The sequence below is a fragment of the Lithobates pipiens genome, unplaced genomic scaffold (genome assembly GCF_037356315.1).
Source record: "Lithobates pipiens isolate NorthernLeopardFrog02 unplaced genomic scaffold, aLitPip1_a1.2 Scaffold_22, whole genome shotgun sequence".
NCBI classification, from domain to species: domain Eukaryota; kingdom Metazoa; phylum Chordata; class Amphibia; order Anura; family Ranidae; genus Lithobates; species Lithobates pipiens.
The window spans coordinates 136,518,443-136,541,562 of NW_027507784.1; the positions used below are offsets into that span (position 1 = coordinate 136,518,443).

The window sequence follows — 23,120 nt, forward strand, 5'->3', positions numbered from 1 at the left end:
AAAAAATGGATGAAGGGTTGTCCTAAAGTCTGATCATTTTTTTCAAGGCTTAAGTGAAGAAGATGGGGATGCAGGACCAGGGATCGGCAGATTATGGCAGGACAGGGACAGATTCACTGGATGTGTTAGTATGTGAGAGGATTTAAAAAAAATATATAGTATGAGGGGGTATTAATGGTTTAAGTTCCTTTTTACTGGAACTACTTTAAGGCCCATTCACATCTGAGAAATTTTCTGCTTGAAGCTTGTAACTCTAAAACGTTCAACAAGCCAAATCCCATTCATTTCAATGGCCCCTGTTCACATCTGAGCATTCTGTCACCTGAAGCAAAACACCTGTCGCTCAAAAAAGTACATGAGCTTCTTTTTAGTATATTAGAAGCATTTTTGACCACATAGACTCCAATGGAAACGCCTCACTTAAGTATTTTACAAGCATTTTGTCGCTCAATTTCTGCTCAAAACATCAGTTTTACACCCCTAGTTTCCTCTCCCTCACCTCCCCTAGTGCTTTCTATTGGCTAAACAAAAATGCCTGAAGCTGTAAAACACTTGTAATAGGCTTCTAAAACACTTGTAAAAAGCTGCAAAAACACGTAAAAAAAGGCGAGAAAAACTCCATTAAATCGCCATGCTCAGGTGTGAATGGAGCCTAAACTTTAAATGTAGCAGAAATATAGCAGCTACAGGATTTATGGCATAATTTAAGCAAAGCTGAAATTTAAGGCCCCATTCACACCAGGGTGTTCTGTTTTGCGATCCCTGCTATTTTGAATGACACCAAATTGTGGCACGATTTTGCCGTGTCACCTGACGAGTTGCAGTAAAATCGCAGTAAAAAGGCACAAACAGAATTGCGGGACACCCGATACCCAAAATAAACTCTTCTCGGATGATTATCACGGAAAATCGTGCCGTGATTTGGTGCCATTCAAAATAGCATGAATCGCGGGACCCCCAACGCCCAGAGGAAGTTCTTGTCAGGTGGAAATGGTGGCAAAATCGCACTGCAATTTGGTGTCATTCAAAATAGCGGGGACCGCAAGAGCATCCTGCGATTTGTGCCATTTCCAAATCGTGGGCGTAATCGCAGCGATTCTGCCCACAAAATGAAACACCATCGTGTGAATGGAGCCGTAAGGATATCTATCTTAAATGACACCTCTTATCGTTTATTTCAGTTTTACTAAATATTTCTCCAAACTTTTCCTCCACTATCAGTTTTTTTTCCAGAAACAGTTTATTAGGAATAAGTTTGATACATAGGACATGCACACAGTTGCCAAACAGTATCAAGCCCAAAAAAGTCTGAGAGATATACAGGCATACCGCGCTTTACGTATCCCTACTTTACGTACACTCGCAAGTACGGACATACCCGCAAGTGTACTTAAAGTGCCTCGCAAGTACAGACACATTGGTGTCTATGGGAAATCTTGGTTAGCTTGACATGGCACTGCTCCTGGTTTTTAACATTGGCGTCAATGGGAAATCTTGGTCAGCTTGACATGGCACTGCTCCTAGTTTTTACCATTGGCGTCTATGGGAAATCTTGGTAAGCTTGACATGACACTGATCCCAGTTTTTAACATTGGTGTCTATAGGAAATCTTGGTCAGCTTGACCTGGCACTGCTCCCGAACTATAAGTGATAGGGACACCAAACTTGGGGAGCACAGAGAGGGGACCAAACGGACTAAACATATCTGATTTTGGGGTCAGCCAGCTTGCCTAGGTAATCTACCATGAGTGTATTAGTCCTTTAGATATACATTAACCACTTCAGCTCCGGAAGGTTTACCCCCGTCCCCTTCCTGACCAGGCCATTTTTTTGCTATACTGCACTTTGTTATTTTAACTGACAATTGTGCAGTAATGCGACTCTGTACTCAAATAAAATTGATTTCCTTTTTTCCACCAAATAGAACCTTAATTTGGTAGTATTTGATTACTTCTGAGTTTTTTTTTTGTTTTTTTTGCGCTATAAACAAAAAAAGACCAGCAATTTTGAAAAAAAAATATATATATATATATATATATATATATATATATATATATATTATTTTTTTTTTCTGCTATAGAACACATTCAATAAAAACATTTTAAAAATCTAATTTCTTCATCAGCCAATTTGTATTCTGCTACATATTTTTGGTAAAAAAAATCCCAATAAGTGTATATTGATTGTTCTGTGCAAAAGTTATAGCGTCTACAAACTATGGTATAGATTTATGGAGTTTTTATTTTTTTTATATTTCAAAGAATTTTATTTTCACAAAAAAAAGGGGTATTACACATACAGAGAATATACACGTTACTTATTGTATCATTAGCAAGTACAAAAAGGCTTTCAGAATCTTAAAGATATATGTAGGTAGAGCCTCCATGGCCAATATATCTGAAATTTGGCGTGAGAGTGACATTCCGTAATTCTCCTGAGGGTCTGGGACAGGGGCAGAATGAGATCCGCTCCTCCCGGCACCACAAATGGGAGCAAGCTGTGCCGGGCGGACGTACCCCACCCTATACCGAAAACTCTATCCCCCCTCCAGGGAGAATCTTACCATTAAACTTGAGCAACGGATCTGAGGCCACTTGAGTGGCATAATACCAAACCTAAAACATACCAAAATGGCTTTGGAGTTTTTATTTTTTTATTGTTTTTTACTAGTAATGGCGGAGATCAGCAATTTTTATCGGGACTGAGACATTGCGGCGGACAAATAGGACACTTAGTGACTCTTTTTGGGGACCAGTGACACCAATTCAGTGATAAAAAAAAATGCACTGACACTGTATAAATGACACTGGCAGGGAAGGGGTTAACATCAGGGGCAATGAAAGGGTTTAGTGAGGGTCAATGAAAGGGTTAACTGAGTTCCCTGGGTGTGCTTTCTTACTGTGTGGGGAATAGACTCACTTGAGGAAGAGACACATCAAGTGTTACAGATCTCTCTATTCATGTCTGACAGAACAACGGTCTACCTTGTTTACATACGTAGACTGCCGTGCTGTCATTCCCCCGAACGATCGTCGGTGGCCAGCGCCCACCGAAACCTCTAATTGGCTCCTGCTGTGTCCAAGGACAGCGGGAATGCGGCTCCGGCAGTGTGCGCCCCAGAGCCAATGAAAGAAATCACATACAGGTACATGATTTTACGCTTAAGAGCCGCCCTGCCGCAGTATATGTACATGGGGCGGTCCTTCAGTGGTTAAAGCCTGGACGTACAGTATAACAAAACAGACCTTGTAACAGTCAGCAGCCTGCTACATTTCGATGAATATCAATACATTGCCAGACAACATTGGGTATTTGGCTGTTAGTGCTAGGGCAGTCCTTCACCGCTTGAGTGCTTACTATAAACAGTCTTTCTTTATTCCCATCTTGACTGCAGGGCCTGATGTTATTTACATCTGTCAATGAAACCTTGCCGTGCTATTCTCAGTGTGTGTCTACATTAAGCTAGAGCAGCATGAAACAGAAACTTAACATAAACATGATCAATCCAAAGGACCAGTGCCCTAAAGGCTGGATCATCCATGAGATATTGATCGAGAAATGCCTCAAACAACATCTTCAGCCTTTCACCACAGAGCCAGATGTTGCTCTTCCTTTGACAGCCATGATGCCAGTGCCATCCTATCATCCCTGCAGGCATAATAGATCCAGCAAGAATGCATGCCTTTTCTCTATTGTGCTTCAGTGTGATTATGTGATTTACCTGTTGTTACATTATAGGTACAACATGAGCCATCTAAGGTTATGGCTATGAAAGGCTGAAATCAATTTTTCGTCTTTTTTTTGAAGTATCAACTTTAAAAGCATTGTTAATTTATAAAGAGGCCCTGGGCAGGTTCTACACTTCTTTTTGCTATATTTCAAACATACTTCAAACAAACGTTCAAAAATACTTCAGGAAATCTATTTTGTAATTGTAATTTTCTCATGATTTTCTTAGTGTATTTTTCAAAGAGAATTTATGCCATCCAAAACTAAGCATCGTTAATTTTTTTTTAAGCAAACATGTAGGCAGGATAGTGTTTAGAAATCAGAGGTCAGTGCATATTGCAAGCACATTCAACATATTTATTTCCAGGGCATTCTGAACCATTAATTCTAATAAGGTAATAGCACCCAGATGTTATCACTTCTTTCTGGCTCTTGGCTTCCTATTGGCCCCAAAGTGTGACGAGTAGCCCTTATGGTTGACAGAGAGCTGGGGAGAGCAGGAAACAACATTATGGAAAAAAGGTGGTCACTGCTTAGAGGGTACTTGGATTTACAAGGTACTATGGCATTCTAAAGTGTGCATGTAGTCATTTTTAATATAATCTTTAATCAAGATTCATGATCAGCCTTACTTGTACAGTCAGACAGGGTAATTGTTTTAACTTTTGTGACATTTTATGTTGATGTCCGGTAATGAAGAAATTTTTGCTGTGCATTATGAATAATGCATAGGGTAGAATTGTTATGTTATGTCCCATGTAAAATGATAGTGGATGAGTGTTGTGATCAGCTTACCATGAACTTGTCCAATAGTGTAATAATACGTTTTTCTAGGAGCACACATGCAGTGCTTTAAACTAAACTAAAGGCAATATTGCAGAATATGGACACTTTTCATCCTGTAGGACAAAAGGTTGAAAGGTTTAGGGAAGTGATAGCATAGAGATTTATTGAGGTCTTCTGGGGGTTGAGAAGTTTTACATAGTGGGCTTTAATTACCTGCTTACACAGCACCGAAAAGCTGATGCTACACCATGCTGCCTGTACTTTACTAAATATGTCTATATGTTGCAGTGGAAATTGCCATATTCTGCCACAAAAAGCTAAACGCCATAGTAACAGTTGAAAGAATCATCAGACTGATAATATGGACTTCTAAACTTCCATCCTAATTTGTCCAAAGTGCTTGGGAAGTGATTAGGGATGGTTGGAGTGACTTTGAAGGCATTGGTTTTGCCATGATAATACAGATAGATAGAAAGCTAAAATGTATTATTGCTTTTATTATTTCTGAACTGGCTCTGGATAGTTGAAAGGAACTTCTATAACCCTTCTGAGGTCATTTTAAGTCCATTGGCCTCTTGAAAACTACCAAAACAACCTTGAAGTGTAAAGGCAACACTTGGAAGTAGAGAAGGGTTATTCCCTCTCTGAAGTTATTATTACTGTCTGTGTCCCAATTGGGAAGATTCACCCTTTCTGTTTGTAATGGTGACCATTGTCACCGGCACAGAAAGTGATGAGAAATCCAAAATTTGTGAGTTGGTTCCAGAAAAGCAGGTAAGGAGCAATCTTCCAATGTAGACCTGCATGGGAGATATCTTTAACTTTCCATTGTGTCTCCAGGACAGAAAGTAATGGAAAATCTCCACAACAGGACACACAACTAATAAAAAATAAAGTTTGGGATATACATAACACTCTAATTTTACCTTCACCACTGACACCAATCGCCCGAATTTCGCTAATATTGGGGGGGGGGGGATAAAAAGTGGCATACCCCACTTTTAAGTACGCAATGGGGTTTATTTACTAAAGCTGGGAAGTGCAAAATCAGGCTCACTTCTGTATAGAAACCAATGAGCTTCCAGGGTTTATTGTCAAAGCTTAATTGAACAAGCTGGGGTTAGAAGCTCATTGGTTTCTATGCAGCAGTGAGCCTGATTTTGCACTTCCCAGCTTTAGTAAATAAACCCAATTGCGTGCTTAAAAGTGGGGTATGCCTGTATATTCAAATATATGTTTTACATTAAGAAAAAAGAAAAGTGATGGATGTAGGGCTGTTGATTTGTAGCAACCTGGCAGGAAACATGACATAGTGGGGTGAAGGGGGAATGAATCCTGTAGACTGTGCACACCGGTCAGGAGCCAGCTCCACAATCCCCATACACTTCGCATGCTACTTTTCCAATCTGAGTTAGCTTGAGTCATCACATAGAGACATAAAAGCTCCATGGTCCATTACCTTTCTTTTTGTCATGGTAGTGTGGGATGACAAACTCATTTGATCACAGGGCTTTTATCATTTCAGAACCTAGACCCTTGAGTAATGATTGATGCCTTCCTGAGTCTCTGACTAACTCTTTGACAACACCCATCATTTAAACACTTGCATGTCAACGCAAAACACAAAGAATATTAGTCTCTTGCTCTTCTTTAAATACCTTTACAAAAGGGACAGAAGGGCATTGTTAGAATGAATGAGCGCTGAAAATTAAATTAAGCAATACTTGTATAAAATATAAAGTCGCAGCTCCTCTTAATGTGCTGACAGCTGCAGGTATGAGCGGAATCATTACTAAACAGCATTCTGTTCAACTGCTTCATAAATATCCAACAGCAAACTTACTATATTTAAATATTTTTTGTTTGTTGGCTGAGTTCATAGGTTTGACATATTTCCTTGTGATAAATACAATGCAAGGATTATTGGTAAGGCTAATGAAACCGGCGAGAACAGACGAGAGTATACATGCATATGTGAGCAGTGGAAAAAGACTTAAAAACTCAGTTCAGGCACTTAGTTTGGTATTGGAAAAAAGTATAACAAAAGTCAAAGGCATTCCTGCAAATGTGAAAGTTTGGTGGCATTATGGGGTACATAGGGATAAAAAGTTCTGTGATGCTGCAGCAAATGGTGGATGTGCCTGGGTTGCATGTAATAGTGGGAGTAGTTTTAAAAGAAGATGAATAAATAGAACATGTGTATATTCACTGTATTCACTGTACACACATTCCAAAGTCCTTGTGGCACAGTGGGGTTGATTTACTAAAACTGTAGAGTGCAAAATCTGTGCAGAGCTGCACCAGATTTTGCACTCTGTGGTTTTAGTAAATCAACCCCACTGTCTAACAGACACATATAAAAAGCTGGTCAGCAGATCATTATTAAACAAAAATTTAACTATTTAATTATATTTTCTACAATACTTTTCTGGATATGGAAAGCTAACACTTTTTCTTTCTGAGCCCACCTTACAAAAGAACTTCAAAACTAGCAACTGTTGAGACAATCAATAGTTTGGTCATGTAACATACAACATACTGCATATAATCTAGCAACCATGATTATGTAGGTTTCAGCATAGTGTATACAGTGGGGCAATAGGAGGAGTCAGGACTGAGTAATGCATGACATAGCTTGCAGAGAAAATTTGGCAGGAGAACGTACCCCTAGAAATGCTGCTGTTCATTGATCAGTTCCCCCCATAATTGTTTGTGGTTAGAGTTGTGTGTGCTCCCTTTAAGTGATGGTCGTCCAAGTAGTGGGAGTCACATTTGAAAAAAAAATAAACAAAGGCGAACATGTAAAAGAACATTAATTCTTATCTACTGTTGATCTCTACTGCCTAAAGAATTTTCTGCATCCAACACTTCCTGATGTGATAGACGCCTGATCCTACTTTGACTCACCAGAGTGTTTGGTGCAGAAGAGTATTTGGCGGGGGTTGAGAGTGAGATTATCGGTAGTCAGTAATGTGTGCCCTCCTACTGCCGGTCAGTAGTGTGTGCACCCATTACAGTTGGTTGTATGTGCTCCATCACTGCTGGTCAACAGTGTGTACCTCCTCATGGTGTTTGTAGGTGTGTGTTCCCTTACTGCTAATCGGTGGTGTGTGCCCCCTTTCTGCTTGTCAGTGGTGTGTGTCCTCTACTGCTGGGAAGTAGAAAGGAGCCTCCTTGCTGCTGGTCAGTGAAGAAGTGCCATCTTACTGTTGGCCAGTGGAGAAGTGTTCCATCCTGCTGCTGATTATTACAGACATAAACCCTTTATTCATGGTTGGTGGATAAGTGCTCCCCTACTGCTAGTCAGTGGATAAGTACTTCCTTACTACTAGTCAGAGGAGAAGTGCTTCCTTACTGCTGGTCAGTGGAGAAGTGCTTCCTTACTACTAGTCAGTGGAGAAGTGCTTCCTTACTGCTGGTCAGTGGAGAAGAGACACTTTGCTGCTGCTCAGTCCTGTGGCCCCCTGCCTTTAATTGGTGATAAGTGGATAAGTGGGGGCAGTGTTTAAAGTGGTTGTAAAGTCAGAAGGTTTTTTATCTTAATGCATTCTATGCATCAAGATAAAAAGACTTCTGGGTGCAGCAGCCCCCTCAGCCCCAGTAATATTTACCTGAGCCCCTTCTCTAATCAGTGATGTCCACGAGTGCCTTGACCGTCTGAGACTCTCCTTCCTGATTGGCTGAGACACAGCAGTGGTGCCATTGGCTCCTGCTGCTATCAATCAAACTCAGTTAGCCAATCAGGAGAGAGAGAAAGGGGGCCTTGCAGAATCATGGCTCTGTGTCTAAATGGATACACAGAGCTACAGCACGACTCGGGTGCCCCTATAGCAAGTTGCTTGTTGTGGGAGCACTCAACAGGAGGGAGTGGCCAGGAGCTCCAGCCAGGGACCCAAGAAGAGGAGGATCTGGGTTGCTCTGTGCAAAACCACTGCACAGAGCAGGTAAGTATAATATGTTTGTTATTTTAATAGAAAAAAAGAGACTTTATAATGACTTTAATTACATGAGCTAATTCACCAGCCACTGCTTTGTGCCCTGCTGCCTCTTGTTTGCCTCCTGCAGGCTGAAGGAGTCATGCGTGGTATTAGGGGGTGGGGCTACCTAGGCAGAGAGTTTAAGTGGACCTTTCTCCTTGCTTTTTACACACTGTATTCAAATCTAAAAAATAGAGTTTGGAGTTCTAGATAAGAAACTATATACAGTAAAAGACCATCAAGCTCAGTATCAGAACTAACAGAAAGGTAAATGACAACACAGGCTTAGGAGCTTGGATACAAACATACTCGCTTAGTAATTATCAGAACAGTTAGTGAGCCAGAATAATAATCAAAACCAGTCACCTACTTAATGAAAGAACCCATGTTAAAGACAATATGCATGCAAACTCACGGACAATGACAAGAGAATGTCCTTACACCTCAATATGGTGCCCATTTACTATGTTAAAGGGAAAACAGTTGCATTCACTTCAGCTGTGATTGAGATCAGTCAAGAACATCCAATAAAAGATACATCCACACTATGATAAAAGGATTCCAAGATACAACAAAAGATTGATAGGTACAATGATGCCAGACACTATATATGAGGTCTGCAGCTAACTTCACTTTGGACATGTAGCAATGATATGTACCTTCATACATGATGATGCTTTATTAGCCTAATACAGCTGAATCCATTATCACTTTCTATGCTCACTGAATTTGCAGCTATAGCTACCCTTTAACAAATATCATAATAATGAAGTGTAATCTAAAAATTGTGCTCATTAATCATTTAAACAATGTGTAAACAGAAAGCTCCAGCATATTTTGTAGTGTCGTACCTGATTTATGAACACACAAAATAAATGCAGACGTGAGGTGCTCTTGGGTAATCTGTATGTCTTTCTTGAGGGCACATTGATTTTCTTTTCTACATATTATTTGTAACGGGTGATAAATGACTATCATAATCCTCCTCCCACTATACAGGTGACAGCTTGGGTACGATGTTCCTTCTCTAAGACATAGAAGATATTAGATTGTACCAACAGATACATTGATGATGATATAGTGGGTTCCGAAGTACTATTGATGACATGTGAAATGTATATTTCTGACATATTATGCTGTAGAAGAATACAGGGAATCCTAAACCTTTATATTCATAAATCAATTGAATATATAGGGATTTTCTAATCAACATACTTTGTGATTTAATCCCCTTATAAAATTGTTGGATGTACAGCCACATTCCTCGTGGCAAGCCTATTGACCCACTGTCATATAAATTTGCACTTCCAGAAGTCACCAGGGGAGGGGGGAAGTCTGCTGCTGCCATTGATATTAGATTGGTGTTCAATCCATCTAATAATGTATGGATTAAGTAATAATTGCCTTGGACTTTAGGCAGACTGATAAAAATACATTTATCAGAGTAATTTTTTCAACCAGATCTGATTTCTGTCCTTCCTGTTCAGAAATATTCACAGACCAGCCATACAACACGCCCTGTCTGGTAGGGGAGGAGACCTGATTTTTCTCTGCTGCAGGTAAGTAACATATTGCAGGCCTTGTCCTTCTCCCAGCCGGTGGCTAGACAGTGAAAGGAGAAACAACAAACTGATAAACTCATGTCTCTGTCACTATGCTCTATGCTATAATCAGCATGTTTCTTTTTAGTATATGAACTGATTGGCTATTTGTACTGTCTCTCCTCCTCTCAGACTGAACTCTGCTGTACACCAGATTCCAAAAGGCCTATATAGGTTTTACTCCAGGTCATTTTTTTGTGATAGGGCACTGCGCTCGTGCGATACTGTACCCAAATAACATTGATGTCCTTTTTTTCCCCCCACAAATAGAGCTTTCTTTTGGTGGTATTTGATCACCTCTGTGGGTTTTTTTTTTGTTTTTTGTTTTTTGCGCTATACAGTAAACAAAAAAATAGGGACAATTTTGAAAAAAAACAAAAAACAAAAAAAAAACAACCAATATGTTTTACTTTCTGCTATAATACATATCGAATATAAAAATTGAAAAAAAATCTAATTTCTTCATCAATGAAGGCCAATACATATTTTTGGTTAAAAAAATCCCAATACGTGTATATTGATTGGTTTGCACAAAAGTTATAGCATCTACAAATAATGGGATTATTTTAATAATTTTTTTTTTTTTTTTTTTACTAGTAATAGTCGGCGATCAGCGATTTTTAGCAGGACTGAGATATTGCGGTGGACAAATCGGACACCTTACTGACATTTTTACACTTTATTGTAGACCAGTGACATTATTACAATGATCTGTGCTAAAAATATACCGTATATACTCGAGTATAAGCCGAGATTTTCAGCCTCTTTTTTGAGGCTGAAAGTGCCCCCCTCGGCTTATACTCGAGTCATCGCTGTCTGCCCGCTCGATCAGCGTGTCGAGCAGACAGACAGCGGCCATTCTATTCAAAAGCCGCGCCTCCGGCTCCGCCTTCGCCTGTGATAGGCGGAACACTGAATTTCCCAGCAGCCTGTGTTCCGCCTATCACGGACATCGTATCATCCTCGTACTACGGACGAGGATGATACGACGTCTGTGATAGGCGGAACACAGGCTTCTGGGAAATTCAGTGTTCCGCCTATCACAGGCGAAGGCGGCGGCGCAGCTTTTGAACTTTACAATGGCCGCCGACGAAGAGGGCACGGGACGGAGGCAAGGCAAGGCACGGCACGGCACGGGACGGGACGGGACGGGGGCAAGGCAAGGCACGACACGGGACGGATGCAAGGAGGCAAGGCACGGCACGGGACGGAGGCAAGGAGGCAAGGCACGGGACGGAGGCTCGGGACAAAGGTAGGCTGGACACACACACACACACACACACACACACACACACACACACACACACACACACACACACACATGGATGGAGACACACACAGGGATGGATGGATGGATGGATGGAGACACACACACACAGGGATGGATGGATGGATGGATGGAGACACACACACACAGGGATGGATGGATGGATGGATGGAGACACACACACACAGGGATGGATGGATGGATGGACACACACACACACAGGGATGGATGGATGGACACACAGGGATGGACGGACACACAGGGATGGACGGACACACAGGGATGGACGGACACACACACAGGGATGGACAGGCATGTCTCACCCTCGGCTTATACACGAGTCAATAAGTTTGCCAGTTTTTTTGGGGGTAAATTGGGGGCCTCGGCTTATATTCGGGTCGGCCTATACTCGAGTATATACGGTACATTATTAAGCCCCATACACACTATCCGATTTTATGCTGATTTTTTTTTCCTTCAGATTTACCAAAACCATATAATATGAGGTCAAATCTTAGGAGTTTCAATTTGTATGCAATCAGGCAGGCCCTTGCACTACATGGTTTTGGTAAATCTTTAGACAAAAATCAGCAGAAAATATGATAGTGTGCATGGGGCTTTACTGTACTAGTGACACTGGAAGGGAAGAGGTTAACACCAGGGATGATCAAAGGGTTAAGTTGATCAAAGGGTTAAGTATGTCCCTCGAAGGTGCTTGCTAACATTGTGGGGTTGCTCGGACTGTGAAAACAGAGAGATCCGTGTTCCTGCTTAGCAGGAACACAAGATATCTATGTTCTCCCCTGTCAGAACGGTGATCTGCCTTGTTTACATGGGCAGACTGCTATTCTGCCTCTCTGGGGAATGATCGTGGATGGCCTGTGGACATCATGTCCACCGGACCCGCTGGTTGGCTCTTCCTTTGTCCTGTCAGGATGAGCCCCGGAGGCTACTGCACAAAGAGAAATACAGGTATGTCGCTCCACGCAGCTGGTCTGCCTTGCCACAGTAAATGTGTGGAAGGCGGACCCGAAGTGGTTAATCAATATACTTTGTACTGTGGCACAATTAAATACATTTTCCCTTTTTGCCTGTCCTGCTGACAATATTTTACCAGACGGGAAGTAAGGGGAACTGTCCAATAGAAACAAAGAGAAAATAAAAACACTTTTTTAGAAGAGTAGGCAGAAGGATATAAACCCTGTCAGATTTGCATTGATGATGCTTCTGTCCCTAATAAGTAATGGGAAATATTTCTAATTAAGTCCTGAATAGCGGTAAAAGTCACTGGATTTTAGCATTAAACTTTCAGAGCATATAAAAGTGATTTTTTTTAGTTATATGAGTATTCTGGTAGGCTTATCACTTGTTGGTCTCTTATCTCTCTTGGGTACTTGCATAGATTCCAACTCAATTTTGCCATATCTTGGAGTGTCAGAATTTTACAACCCATCCAGGTATCTATTTTTGTAGTTTCCGAAATATAAGATAAATATAATATTCTAGAATAGGATGCCTTATAGTGGATATACTGTAGTATTTGTTTAGACCATGGGAATCAAATGCATCAATCTCACCAGTGTAGTATCTGAGACACTATGGTCTAAACCTCCAATCACACACAGATGTTCATTATTATATAAGATGTGCTGGCCATTGGAGTGGATATCAAAGTTTAGGAATTAGCATTTTTGTTGGCTCTTGACAAGTCAAAGTTTGATTGTTGATAGGAGGTGAGCTCATTGGTCTGTTGCTTCTCCTTTACTGTCCATATCGGGTTTGTGCTGTGTGGTGGGGTTTTGTGAATGGCAGGCTTGGATAGACAAAAAGCACCCACTTCTTAGCAGGATAACCAGTTCTGGATTCTAGCTTAAATTGATTGTAAACTCTATTTAAAAAAATAACAAGCAGGTTTATACTGCTCTGTGCAATTGAATTTCAGATAGATGCCCCAAACCTAATTTTCTTGGGTCCCCTGTGCTTCCTATAGTGGCATACACCTGTGGGTTTGGTTTTAAGCCGCCTGTGCCCAAAGACACGCAAAGCACAGCTCAACCAAAGCCTTGTCACAGGCTTTGGCAGCAGTGGGAGTCAATGGTTCTTGCTGCCTCAGCAAAGCCTGTGAGAGCAGGAAGAGATGGGCACTGCACCGGAAGTGAGGACTCAGGTAGGTATAAGGGGAGGTGAGTTAAGGTAAAACTTAGTGACTTAGTGCAAGGAGGAATGCATTAAGGTAAAAAATAGTTTAGGCTTTAGAACCACTTTAAACCAAAGACATAATAACTCATAATAGATATCTAGATAGAATGGATTATTCTGACACTGTTGCAAAACAAGATTTCAGGCTTGTCAGAGTGTATTTTTAAGCTTGTGATGTCCTCACATTTTGACGTTCTGAAGAGCATCAAATTAAGATCATACAGTAGATGTAAAAGTTTGAAGAAGATAACCAGAGAAAAGCTTAAAATAACATTCCTTCATCCTGTATACTGAAATCCTATGAGATCTCAACTGGAAAACATAATGTTGTTTAACCACTTTAATACTGGGCACTTTTACCCCCTTCTTGCACAAGCCAATATTCAGCTTTCAACGCTGTCACAATTTGAATGACAATTGCGCAGTCATGCAACACTGTACCCAAACTACTTTTGTATCATTTTGTTCACACAAATAGAGCTTTCTTTTGTTGGTATTTAATGACCACTGGGTTTATTTGTTTGCTTTATTTTTTGCTTTTTGAAAAAAAAGACTATTACATACTGTCACCAGTGCAGTACAGCATCATCATTTAATGGGTTTGGCGGTGATCAGGGATACTGACTAGTGGCAGTATGAATTTTTTTTTTGTTATATAGTTTTCTTTTTTTTACCATCTTATTTTTAAACACACTTTGACCAGAGAAATATAATGTTACCATAGTAACATTGTACTACTCTGGGGAAGTGATCAGTATTTTAATTTTTTTTACACATTATGTTTGCATATAGCAATGGATTTCTTTGCTAAATGAAAGCATTTTACTGAATTAAATCAATTAATTCAGTTTGTTTTGTTCTAATTGTCTGTGATTGGCCACAACTGATCACATGGCACAGATGGGCCATGATTGGCCTGGTCTGTACCAGGTGATCACTGTGACCAATCACAGCTAGCAACACATCTGTATACAATGGATGGCTTGAAAACCATTGTTTACAACATTCATGGGACCTGCTGTGATTGGTTACAGCGGTCACATGGTACCGGCAGCGGACTGATACAGTGATCAGTCATCAGCTGTGTCAAGTGGACGCAGCCAGTGACAGATCATTCTGCTGCATGGCTGAGTAGCACAATCCGGGAGGACATCATATGATGTCCACCCAGATTGACAAAAGGATTGTGCAGGTGCCATCAGCACGTGCACATACCATGGTAATGGTATGTGAGAGGTGGGTGTCCTTGTAATTGTAAATGGGGTCCTGTCTACAGATTCTGGCATCTTTAGGCGTGCCTAAGAATTGTAATAACCTTATATGTTTATTTATTTACAGATCAACTGTTTTCTATAAAAAAAAAAAAAAAAAAAATGTTAGATTGTTAGACCTATGAAAATGTGGAGTGCAGGACAGTCAGTTCATTCACATTTCCTTTGTTTTTGCAGTCCATTCGAGAAGTGACAGGATATGTCCTTGTGGCTCTTAACCAGTTTGAATATCTCCCACTTGAAAACCTGCGCATCATTCGTGGAACCAAACTGTACGAGGATCGTTATGCACTGTTCATCTTCCTGAACTACTTAAAGGATGGAAAATATGGACTTCGAGAGCTTGGACTGAGAAACTTGACAGGTGAGTTGCGTGTATTCTTTATGCATAAATTGAAACATATGAGACTTTCAGCACAACACGCATTGGTTTAATACTTGTTATTAACATGAAATTCTTATTTTTGTAAAGACTTTAAACATTTGATTTGTATCAATTACTCTGTAACAATATTCAGAAGTCAATTTCTGATAGCTTGGTTGCAACCAAACTCAATAATAGAATATACGGTATATAACAGTGGGGTTGATTTACTAAAACCAGAAAACAAAATCTGGTGCAGCTCTTTATAAAAATCAGCTTCCAGTTTTTTTTTGAAAAAGCTGAAGTTAGAAGCTGATTGGCTACCATTCAGAGCTGCACCGGGTTTTACAATCTCCAGTTTTAGTAAATCAACCCCAGTATTTCTCAGGCCCAAAATGTAAAACCATGCTAAAAGAAAGCCATGTGAAATTCTTACATAGCTATTGTGAGGACTGGACTTATCAGACTTCAGTTTTTACTACTTAGCTTTAGACACATCCCGTATTTTACACTAATGCGCTGCTGAAGCCCCCCCCAGTGTATGCATATTATGGGCCCCAACATAAATGCCCCCTCCACTAGATCCTCTTATTATTATTAATTGCAGGCATACAGGTTACACAGGCCTACAGTCTTCCAACTTGACTCACTTGGGACATAGCTATGTCCAAACTAGATAATTTGGGGGTTATTAATCACATTCAGTTTTTCAGAATAAATCCTTGCTATAGTAGAACTATAGGCAAAACTTCTTGTTGCAAAACCTTTTGAAAAGAGCAAGGGAGGGTTATATCCCCTGTCAGATTTTTTTTTTGCCATCTGTCTCCCATTGGGAAGATTTCCCTTCATGTCCTGTCCCATCGCCAAACAGGAAGTAAGATGAAATCCCTGCAAATTAAGGGAATTTCCCAAGATCACTAGAACGAGTGTCCCCATTGGAAGATTTTCCTCTATCACTTTTCTGGGGACAACCAAAACATTGGGATTTTATTTTACATTTATGTCCAATGATAAGGGTAAACAGGACAAATAGAGAGGGTGAATCTCTGAAGCAGGGACACAGACATCAATAAAAACTGACAAGCTTTCTGATCCCTCCCCACTTTATCCAAAATCCATGGTACTCATTTAGCTCAGATGTTAATTGGTGGGAAACTCAAATCCTTTTCAGATTTGAAAAAAGAATGTAATATGCTGAATTATATCTATTTCCAAAACCTTCAGCTTAGACATGTCATTATTCAATATGAACCCGTCCAATCTGTGTCTGCAGATCATGGTGTGGCTGCCGCTATGGGCGGTAACTAAAATGTCCACCTAAGATGTATTATTTTTTGGAGTATTTTGTTTTCTTGCCAGACTTTCTTCCCCACTTATTGTAAGAAACATCACAAAAATCCAGCAGTGAAAGACACATTTAGTACTGAGATGCATTATGACCATTTTGTAACAGAGAGTTCATACTATGTGAGTGTTACCATTCCATTGGGTGTAGTGAAGCAAGAGCCTGAATGTTATGCATGTGGTTTTATCTTTGCTTTGTTCCTTCTTTTTAAATACTGTTTGACTTTCCTTGTACAAAAGAAATCATTACTTTTGGAGTGTGAGATTTTGCTTTTAAGGAATGCCTTTTAGATTTTGTAGCACTATTACTTACATTGGAATTCAATGTTGGAAGCACTGAACTGGAATCTTCAGTAGAAAAAAGTTTTTTATAAAAAAAAAAAAAAAAAAAAAAAGAAGGAAATTATGCCTTTTGATGTGAATCTGATGTTAATCACGTCATCCAGCAATGTATATCCAAATACCTGATGATGTTCACTTACACATTCCTGCCGTCAAATGACAGATCTCAGGCAAGTTGCTGCATTTAAACAAACTGGCTGGGCATCTTGGGTGATGTAGTTGACCAAATTGGTCTTGACCATATTTAGTTAATGACGTCATCCAAGAACACAGCCTTATAGTTTACAACCATCAACCAGTTTGGGGATCTGTCTTTTTGAGGCAGTAGTGGTCAGGGGCGGGCTGGGACGGGGGGCAGGGATGCAATTTCCCCCCAGGCTGCTCTCTAAATCCCTGTAAAAAAGGCCAATGTGCTGCCAGCTGAGAAATGAGCATGTGCAGTTGGCCGAGTGTTACTGCTTGGGTGACTCTGGAGGGAGGCTGGCAGTGCTGGATAACAGCCCGGAAGCCCGCAGGAATGTTAGCGCTGTGATTGGACATCTGTCATGTCACAGTGCTATTCCCTGCTTCTGAGCTGACAGTCTGTATCCATTCCATTCAGACTGAGCACAGCCGAATGGAAGAGGGTGGATCCACTCTGCCTCCTCCAGCCCCCTCTTTCACTGTGCCCGCCCACACTCCGGGCAGCCTGTGTTCTGCGTCTGTGAATAGGACGTGTGGGCGGGAACATTCAAACTGAGATCCATCTGTGATCTGCATGGGAAGCTCTGGAAGCTGATAATCGAGCCTTCTGTCTGCTGGGTCCTTTCAAGTGAGTGAGCTGTGACCGGCCTCTCCCTTCTCTCTCCCAAATTCCTCTCCCCCTCTCTCTCTCAAGATAAGCTTTCTTTCAGCAGACTGTGCAGTACCTGCTCCTATGTACTATGTGTTTGGCTCACACTGGTCTGCTGCAGTGTTGGTGATCTCATGGTCTTCCTGCATGTCCCATAGACTTCTATTAGTTTGCACATTTTTGCTGAATTTTCTGAAAGTGCACAAAAATGGCTGCATCTTTGGTGTGCTATAAAAAAACTGCAGCAAAAACGCACAACCTAAAATAAGCCTATGGGACTGTGACTAAGGAAAACTGTGTACATAAGCACTGTGGCTAAACTGCAGCACACCAGTGTGCAACAAAAGGCTTGTACACACTTGCAGCAGGCACTGCCACTCCGCTGAAAAGTGATCAATGCTCAGGTCACTTTTGCTCATGCTCAGCAGCTCCAACCAGAGCTGTATTTTTTATTTTTTGTTCAACTCACTGGATTGAGAAAAAAAAATAGTGGTGTGTACAAGGCTTTACTATGTTGATAAAGGAATCAAGCAATTTTCTTGAGGCGTGGTCTCTCTGTGCGGACAATTTGAAGCGATGTCTCTCTCTGTCGGGTGCCTGGTAAAGTAAAAGATACTGAAACATAGCCTCAGGCCGCGTACACACGCGGGGACTGTTCACCCAACTTTGTCCGCTGAACAGTGTTTCGGCGGACAGTCCGCTCGTGTGTGGGCTTTCAGCGGACAGTTTCAGCGAACAGTCCGCTGAACAAGGTTTTTCGGAAATTCCGAAAAACTGTCCGCTGAAACTTTGTTTCAGCGAACAGTCCCCTCGTGTGTAGGCTTGTTCGTCAAACTAAGTTCCGCGCATGCTCAGAAAGGATTTACACGCCGAAAGTTATAATGCAGTGTATAGGACGTTGTATTTTCCGTCCCGTCGTACGTGCCGTTCACGTCATCGCGCAAGGTTTCAGCAAACTGTTCGTTCGTCGTGTGTGGGCAAGTCCGTCCATGCTAATTTTGAGTGGACTGTTTGCTGAAACTGTTTGACGGACAAAGTTGGGCGAACAGTCCCCGCGTGTGTACGCGGCCTCACTCTGCTATTAAATGCAGCCTCGCTGTGCCCCATCAAATGCAGCCTCACTGTGCCCCATCAAATGCAGTCAATGTTACACCCCCATCAGCATTTACCCAGCACCCCACCTCGCCCGCTGTCTGACCGGCACTTACCTCATCTGGGTGGTAGGTCAGGCAGCAAGTGATGGTGGGGAGCTGTGGGACAGGCAGCGGCTCCTGTGTTCTCTATGATTCCTGATTGGCAGAGAGGCAGTTCAGTGTTAGAAAAGCAAATATTTATTTGCTTTTCTAACATGCCTGGGTGGGCTCTGAGCACAATGCTCTGCGCTCCGAGTCCACCCTATTTTGAAGCCTATTAGATCCTATGGTCAAGCTCCCTGAGGTGATGTTGGGAGAAGTGAATGAATTAGAACATACGTGTGTCATGGGAGCATGAGCCAGCAGCAGAGGAGGAGATCACATCCTTAAATCTCAGCCAGGGTTCATGCTGGGACTTGTAGTACTTTACTTTTTGGGATGTAACACCCCAAAAGTGAAGGACTAAAGGTTCCAGCATAAACCCCTCAGAGCTCAGGATGTGTCCCACACCCCTGCCCCCCCCCCCCCAACTAGTGAAGGACTACAGGGCACAGCATGAACCCATGGTATCTAAGCAGACACATCCTTAGATCTCAGGGGTTCATGCTGGGACTTTTAGTTTGTCTAGTTCCGGGGGGCGGGGTCAGGTCCTCAGCTCTGAGGGATTCATACAGGGACTTGCTTGCGGTTTAGTTCCTGGAGGCCATGGTAGTACAAGTCCCCCACAGGCCCTGGAGGGCCACATTGTCCTCCCTGCACCCCCCACCTTTGTGATCATGAAAAACCTTAGAGACTGTTTTCCCGATCCACCACTTTGTCACCACCGGTTCTATGGGCCACTTGACTGGACTTGCCCCCCAGGCCTAAGGCTGCCAGCCCTCCCCTGGTAGTGGTACAGCAGCAAATTGAGAGATTTCTGTCTACAAACATCAGTCAGGGGTTTGGGTGGACAAATATTGCTAGTTTGTTCACTTGTTTGTTGAGAAAGCACACAGGCTGGGTTTGGGTTGAATTCATGTTTGACCAGAACCCAAGGCTCATCCCTAGTGACCGCTATTACCGGTAGAAAAAGTGGGAAAAATCCATACACTTGGATTGTTACGGAAAAAAGGGAAATCTTCCCCTTGGGATGCTTGTTGTGGTGATACCCTCACGTCTGTGGTGGAATACCCTCACGTCTGACAGAATTCCTCTCACTTTCTCACTTCTTGTTATGTCTGCAGGACAGGAAGTGAAGTGAAATCCCCTTACTGGGACACATACAACAATACTTAACCTAAGATAGGCTTTGATTCTTCTCTGCTTTATCCAAAACGTTAAAAAAAAAAAAAAAGTGTGAATTTAGATGCATTTTAATGAAAAGTTTTGTACTATGTATGTTTTTGTTTGCCCATATTGTGCATAGAATACATAATATATTACCAATTTATACTCCTGGGTTTCGATGTTCATTGCAACTGTTTTCTTTTAGTGATGATGCTAATTGAAAGCAAAACTTCAGCTATCTTTAACATGCCCTCAGGTGTACTATATATATTGAAGGATTAAAGCAATGTCTATTGACAAACTGTGCATGCTCCTGTTCTGGTTTAAATTTTTCAACATAAGAGTCCAATGGGAGTTTACACAGACACCGAAGTCATCAATCCAATAGTATTGTTTTAAAATAGAATAGCGCGTCCCATCATCCTTTAGTACTCTGGGGCTGTTGGATGCATGCCTAAAGCATGCTGATTAAAAATACTGCAATATGATAAATGTATTAATCATCTCCAAGTAGCCAAATATACTGTTAAAAGCTATTGGTTGCTGTATGGTACAGTGCACAGCTCGTGTTGTAAAATAAGCCCTTAATTATTATTTTTTTTCATTATTTTACTTCTCTAAAATTACGCTCTTTTTTTTGGCCTATCGGTTCCTCTATATATTAGAACCTAAGACAACAGGTCATTCACACATAACTCAGCTATATACCTATGAGTTAAATAATTGGGATGGTTCGATCGATTGTACCTCTTCCCAGGTAAACCAAGCCACATGGTTGGATCTTGGCCCTGGACTAAAAATATACTTCCCCTTACTAACGCACAGATAACCATTCTTTTAATTTACAGGACACCTTGTTTCCTCTAAACCTGAGTTCTGAATTCGAATTACATGGCTTATGGTTTTTTTTTTTTATTCTATATTTTATTTTCAACAATTTTTATACATATAAACAATTTCATTCATTGCATGCGTATCACAAAACATATCTTAAATATACATTGTTTCGTTTTTCATCTGATTATACATGAAACCTTTATATATAAAAAAAAAGAGAGAGGAAAAAAAAAAGGGGGTTAGGTTCTCTCTCATCCCTCCCCCGCTGGTTCTCCCTCCACAAGTGCACAGCCATATTCCCTGGTGTATACCAAATGGGACCAAGGTTCCCATTTTAACTTACATTTCTCCTCTTTACCCTGTGTAATTGCAATACCTTTTTCCATAGCATATATATCAGCTATTTTTTTAAACCACAGTGAGATCAAGGGGAGGTGTCCTCTGCTTCTATAAGTCCGGAATGCACGCCTTTGCTGCGTTCAATAAATGAGCGACCAACGAGTTTTGGTATTTGCATTTTGAGAAATCTGAAAGATGGAGGAGATATCTAGCTGGGTCAGATCCCAGATCATGCTCTGTTTTTTGTTTTTTTTTTGAAAGTTATCAGAAGAACATACAAATGATGAGCAACATCAGTTACAGAGTTACATAAGAACATGGAATGACAAAGGTGTTAATACAGGTGGATACAAGGACACATCATATTATAGATACTGGAGGTAGGGTGTGATAGTCCACCCTTTCTGTGCTCTGTTTTTTTTTATTTTATTTTTATTCGTTTTGTTATATATATATATTTATCTTACTCTGAGATATAGCTATTACATATTACATTTGAGTTATATAACTAAATGAAAAAAATTAAATAAAAAATGATATATATATATATATATATATAATTTCCGATACTTATACCTCTTGTATTCTTACAAAATTTTGTCTGATTTCTTGTACTGTGTTATCAATAAAATATTTGAACAGGAAAATAAGCCCTTAAATGTTACTATTGGTAAGTAATGTAGGTAGCGTTACAACTCCTCAAATTATATGTTGAATTATTCTGTTAAAGGGAAAATATCGTGGATTTTTGTGATCACATAATTAGAGTCATTTGGGCAGAAGTTTACCTTAAAGTGACACTTAACCCAGATATCTGCCCCGGTATAGGTAGGTAAAACACACAAACAGCCACATGTGTATATGCACAGGGCTTTAAAAATAATGTCATCTGTACATTTTTCTTTTTCTCCTAGTTCATGTCATCCCTGCCCTTATTATCATTGCGGCATGGCTTGGGAGGGGGTGAAGCTACACAACAGCGACTCACATATTCTGTGACATCACTTTAGCTAATCCACACCCTCCTTTCCAGGCCATTCATAACAGAGTACAATGTCAGTTGGGAATGTGCCCCACCCCCTAGGAGGAGCAGATGCTTGACTGACAGCAGACTCTTGTATCCTATGAGTACTCACAGACTTTTTTATATTTGTCCTGTTAAACTCATCTTTTGAATTTTATGGAAGGGGAGGAATTGTAATAGCTAGGATCCCAGCAGGGTCAAAAGATGAGTTTAACAGGACAAATATAATGTGCTGGGAGAATGAGAACAGCAATCATGTGGCCTAGTAAGTAAGCTGTGTATAGTAATACATGGCTTACTTTTTTAGTAAGTGGGAGCATGCACACTGTGGTGACAACACTGCAGAGGCTGTATGAGCCAACGGATCACTGGCACCAGGAAGGAGGAAGCCCTAGTAATGGCAAGATCACCAGGTACTTTTTTTAGAGGAACCATTTATATTAAAAAGGAAGTGCACTGATAGTTAATAAATGTAATCAGCAAGGTTTATATATATTTTTTGTGGGTGGTTAGTGTCAATTTAATGTAGACAATGGACCTATGTACAGCTTATACTTACCTAGACTTGGCTCCACTGCTTCTCCATTTGCTGTAGGGAGTGAGGAGTAGAAGTGCCCAGTGTTGTATCTTGAGCTACCTAGTTTCCCCCATCAAATGTTAAGGAGGAGACTGTGGAGTTACATTTACCGTAATTAACCAAGTCTGTGTCTCATTATCAGTTATAAACTAGATTTCAACTCTCTGTCTCTGTCCTCACAATGTGCTGCTGACTGCAGCGGCGCATGCGCACAGGGGATTCTCGGCTGAAA

General features: G+C 40.9%; 1 protein-coding gene across 2 annotated transcripts in view; it reads left to right on the plus strand.

Annotated features, from left to right (window-relative positions):
• The window catches only part of ERBB4 (erb-b2 receptor tyrosine kinase 4), a 1,370,666-nt gene that overhangs the window by 651,506 nt on the left and 696,040 nt on the right, over positions 1-23,120 (plus strand). For both annotated transcript variants that reach the window (XM_077448341.1, XM_077448342.1), the window contains exon 3: positions 15,008-15,194. In XM_077448341.1, coding sequence (XP_077304467.1) covers positions 15,008-15,194 — 187 coding nt within the window. The remainder of the gene's footprint in view (positions 1-15,007; positions 15,195-23,120) is intronic.